Raw genomic sequence first — 5,172 nt, 5'->3', positions numbered from 1 at the left:
GAAATGGGACCCAGGGTAGCTACCATAAGGTCTGCAAATAATCTTCAAATAATCCACTAAGTACACAGACAGGAAACCAGAAGCTTATTGCAAGCACGAACTACTACGTGTATCTCATGGATGTCCACAAAGCCATTACCCTAAAAACCACACACTTGAGAGAGCTCAGTCTAATGTGGGACCACAACTACCTGCAGAGGAGTCCCCCATGAGACCCTAGTGTGCTTGGAAACTCAAGATGCAGGTAATCCCCACGTTAGAGCAGCGGGTGAGAAGTGGTAAGCAAGCCAGAGCCAGCAGTGGACCTGCAACCTTGGCTCAGTCCTGGCTAATAAATACCCTGGTGTCTGACACGCCTCCTGGGCAGCTCTGGTGAGGTCTCTTGAGGCTGGGAATCCAGTCTAGGAATCCCCTCTGTCACGTGGTTGGTTGCTGTGGTTGGGCGCTGGTCACACTGGTCCTAAACAAGAAAACCCAGAATTAGTACCTCTGAATAGAGTCATTCCCAGAAAAGAGAACGCAGGGTGTTCCTCATCTGGAGGGGGACTTTGACAACCTCTAAAAGTTCTGGGAACTTTCAGAAAGCACACATCTGGAATGGAGCATTCAATCCCGTCAGCACCTGAGGCACTGACAGAAGCACTTTCTCATTTATGCAGCGATGCAGGAAGGGCTGGTCTTGGAGCTCAGAAAAACATTTCTTTCTTTTTTTCTCTGTTTTTTTTTTTTTTTTAGTGAACATTCCAGAAATAAAATATCTGAAGCCTTTGACAAATTTTGAGTGCACAGATTTTTTTTTTTTTTGACTAGTCAAGTTCAATAGTGAGAAGGTGGGAAAGAGAACAAGGAGTTCAATCTGTAACTGCGAACAATCGAGATAACTCATTATATTCAGAGCAGCCAAAAAGCAAGCATATCTATACTCTGATCAGAGTATTTATTTGTGTGGTTGCTTATTTCAGTCTGCCCTAGAGAGTAAACAGTCACTTATTACTGTTTGATCCCAAAACAGGAGTCTTTTTTTGGGGGGCGGGGGAGGGGAATGGAATCTTGCTCTGTCGCCCAGGCTGGAGTAAAGTGGCATGTTCTGGGTTCACTGCAACCTCTGCCTCCCAGGTTAAAGCGATTCTCATGCCTCAGCCTCCTGAGTAGTTGGAATTATAGGACGTGCCACCACATCTGGCTATTTTTTGTATTTTTAGTAGAGATGGGGTTTCACCATGTTGGCTAGGCTGGTCTCAAACTTTTTGTTTTTTTTTAAGACAAGAGTCTGACTGTCGCCCAGGCTAGAATGCAGTGGCATGATCTCGGTTCACTGCAACCTCCGCCTCCCAGGTTCAAGCAATTCTCCTGCCTCAGTGTCCTGAATAGCTGGGATTACAGGTATGCACCACCATGCCCAGCTAATTTTTTGTACTTTTAATAGAGACGGGGTTTCTCCACATTGATCGGGCTGGTCTCGAACTCCTGACCTCAGGTGATCTGCCCACCTCGGCCCCCCAAAGGGCTGGGATTATAGGTGTGAGCCACCACGCCTGGCTTCAAACTTTTGACCTCAAGTGATCCGCCCACTTCGGCCTCCCAAAGTGCTGGGATTGTAGGTGTAAGCCACAGCACCCAGCCTCTGAAAAGCAGGAGTCTTTATTACAGAAATAAAATGTACAGTGTTCTAGTAATAGCATGGCATCACCTACAGAAATGGTACCTGCAGTGTTGACTGCCACTCCCCTTAACATATACATTGGGCAGAAAACATAACTTCCACTAACAGATTGGAATCCTATACTGTATGCTGAAAAATGACTTCAGATTGTCTAGTCCAACTCCCTCTCTTACAGATGGCCCCAGTGAGAGTCATCCACGGGACAAAACCAGAAGTAGATGCTCAGGTCTCTTAGAACGCAAGTCTCAAATGCCACCACAATGGGAAAAACCCACCTGGTGAAAAGCAGGGAGACTCTCATCTAAACCCTCTGATGAGGCTTCCTTCCACAACTGCTCAAATAGAGTCCTGGCTCTTTGGTCCTCAACTAGTAACAAGATAGTTTCAGTGGCCCAAAGGGAGGGAAAGTTGGAAAGCCTGCGGTATTGGTTACTACAGACAGCTCACAAAGACAGCATGGCCAGAGGCCAAGTGTGTGCATTACTTATCAGGATGGAATGCAACTTAAGGGCTAAGGAAGTGTTCTGGGCTCTGGAAGCCTCAGGTTCACACACAGAGCCACATGAACAGGGACTCCAGAGACCCTTACCTGGTGATGGAACAGCACCTCCTCTTCCAGCTGTACTCCACAGAATTCACATGGGATGATGATGCTGTCCTCCACAGGGCGTGAATTGCTCAGGCCCATCAAAGAGTCTAACTGGTTACTTGCAGCCTGTTGCAAGAAGTTCTGGAAAATGACATCAGGTTCCTCCACCCCTCTGGGGGAAGAGCTGCCAGTAGTGAATGAGGGTAAGGCACGTGAAGGGTTACAGCTTGTCTGTCATTCAAAAAACACAGGTTAAAAACAAACATCAGAGGCTAAGAAAAAAAAAAAACTACATTCCTAAAATGTTTTCTAGAAAAAGTCATGAAATTTTAACAATGCTTAACACTGGGAAGAGGAACTAAAAAGGAGAATACACATAGAACAGTTGGCTTTATTTTTAAATATTTTTGTCGTTTTTAGTGTGTTCACGTGATCATTTTTAAAATTAATTTGAAAAGATTCAAGGTTCTTCCTACCACACCCATACAGTACAAGAGAAGCACAAATATTCTTTATTCTCTTTGTTAGTGGATTTTCTATGGTACTCATAAGACAAAAACTCCATGTATTCAAATAGTATATTATTCCATTTATGGAGGAAAGTATGTTCCACCATCCAGAGCACAGGGACTACTCAGTAGTTGTGGAAATGCCAGACATAATACAAAAAATTGGCCGGGTGTAGTAGCAGGCACCTGTCCCCAGCTACTCAGGAAGCTGAGACAGGAGAATCGCTTGAACATTTGAGAGGCGGAGGTGGCAGTAAGATGGAGTCTCACTCTGTCACCCACGCTGGAGTGCAGTGGCGCAATCTTGGCTCACTGCAACCTCTGCCTCCTGGGTTCAAGTGATTCTCCTGCTTCAGCCTCACGAGTAGCTGGGATTACAGTAGCTGGGATTAGTGGCACCAGGCTAATTTTTGCATTTTTAGTAGAGACAGGGTTTCACCATCTTAGCCAGGCTGGTCTTGAACTTCTGACCTCGTGATCCACCAGCCTTGGCCTTGCCAAGTGCTGGGATTACAGGCGTGAGCCACCACGCCCAGCCAGTTTTGTTTTTGTTTTTTTTTGAAACAGAGTCTTGCTCTGTCGCCAGGCTGCAGTGCAGTGACACAATCTCGGCTCACTGCAATGTCCACATCCCGGGTTTGAGCAATTCTCCTGCCTCAGCCTCCCGAGTAGCTTAGATTACAGGTGAGTGCCACCATGCCCAGCTAATTTTAGTATTTTTCGTAGAGATGGGGTTTCACCATGTTGGCCAAAATGGTCTCCATCTCTTGACCATGTGATCCACCCACCTCAGCCTCCCAAAGTGCTCAGGCATGAGCCACCGTGCCTGGCCAAGGCCAAGTTTTCATACCTGTATGCCAGTCACCACACAGTAAAGAACATTTGCTATTCCTACCACAGGCACTGTATTAAAATGATTTGTTCAAGGCCTCACATGGCCTATAACACCAATTATGGTCTGTACACATTCCTACTAAAAGTCCTCAAGTAATCCATGACAGACCTGATGGTCAATCAGCAGTTCCTCTGGGTAGAGCTCCTCACAAAATTCACAAGGCAACATGGTCTCGTCAGCTGCACCTAGGTATTAGGCCACACAATGAGACTCGAGATGAACAAAAACAAACTTGAATTCAACCTTTTATCCCCTTTATGGGGTCTTATATAGAAGTCTGGCTTTCTTTAATGTTTCTTATAGATAGCAATTTGTGGGGCTGTATATTCTCAGAGGGAACCCATCCAAGAGACAAACTCTAGGCAAAAACTTCCATTATGAAATAAGAAATGTGCTTGACCCCAATTTCCTGAGTAGCGGTAAAGTAACAGTTTACCTGCTACTCGATACTCTAATTAAGTAAGCTATTTAAGTGTGTAATAACAATCGTAGACAATAATCTTAAGTGTTTTCCATTCATGATTTCAATCCTCAGAAAAAACCTATATGAAGTAGATCCTATAATATCCTCATTTTACAAATAAAGAAATTGAGCAAACTGGCAAACAATATCCTGAATTCTCCTCCCAGTACCAAAATACCCAAAAAATTCTCACTAAAAGTAACTGAAGTGAACAAACTGATACATTTTTAATCTGAGATTCCCAGATACAACATCCTCAGTAAGACTGCTAAACAAATGGGAGAGTGAACAATGGGGGGATATAGGGAAATTTACCCTTCTGCCCACCTAGATTTTAGTTCTAGGTAGAAGACAGAAAAGTCTCTACCAAGTAGAGTAACTAGAGCTTGGCCCTTACCTAGGTTTGAGGTCACAATCCATGCTTACATTTTTTACGTCCCTATTTTTACATAAATTCACATTTCTGATTTTTTTTTTTTTACTGGAGTGCAGTGACATGACGTTGGCTCACTGCAGCCTCAATCTCCCACGCTCAAGAGATCCTCCCACCTCAGCCTCCCAAGTAGCTGGGACTACAGGCGTGTGCCACCATGCCCAGCTAGTTTTCGTTTATTTTGTGTACAGATGAAGTCTGACTCTGTTGCCCAGGATGGTCTTGAACTTCTGGGCTCAAATGATCCTCCCACCTCAGCCTCCCAAAGCATTGGGATTACAGGCATGAGACACAATGCTCAGCTACATTTATGCTTTTTAAAAGTCCAAGCCAGCCCGACGTGGTGGTCACGCCTGTAATCCCAGCACTTTGGGAAGCCAAGGTGGGTAGATTACCTAAAGTCAAGAGTTCGAGACTAACCTAAGTGACATGGTGAAACCCCGTCTCCACTAAAATTACAAAAATTAGCCAGGCGTGGTGGTACATGCCTGTAGTCCCAGCTACTCTGGAGGCTGAGGCAGGAGAATCACTTGAATCCCAGAGGCAGAGAGGCTGCAGTGAGCCAAGATCGCCCCACTGCACTCCAGCCTGGGTGACAGAGTGAGACTCCATCTCAAAAA

General features: G+C 45.1%; 1 protein-coding gene across 3 annotated transcripts in view; it reads right to left on the bottom strand.

The window, feature by feature from the left end:
• Window positions 1–5,172, bottom strand: part of TRAFD1 (TRAF-type zinc finger domain containing 1) — a 34,527-nt gene that overhangs the window by 4,756 nt on the left and 24,599 nt on the right. For all 3 annotated transcript variants that reach the window (XM_017542899.2, XM_017542909.2, XM_017542917.2), the window contains 3 exons: window positions 3,765–3,841; window positions 2,253–2,483; window positions 340–460 (listed from right to left, as the gene is read on the bottom strand). In XM_017542899.2, the coding sequence (XP_017398388.2) occupies window positions 340–460; window positions 2,253–2,483; window positions 3,765–3,841 (429 nt within the window). The remainder of the gene's footprint in view (window positions 1–339; window positions 461–2,252; window positions 2,484–3,764; window positions 3,842–5,172) is intronic.

The sequence above is a fragment of the Cebus imitator genome, unplaced genomic scaffold (genome assembly GCF_001604975.1).
Source record: "Cebus imitator isolate Cc_AM_T3 unplaced genomic scaffold, Cebus_imitator-1.0 Scaffold8, whole genome shotgun sequence".
NCBI classification, from domain to species: domain Eukaryota; kingdom Metazoa; phylum Chordata; class Mammalia; order Primates; family Cebidae; genus Cebus; species Cebus imitator.
Note: the sequence above shows the minus strand (reverse complement) of the source record. Positions and strands in the feature narration are given on the sequence as shown.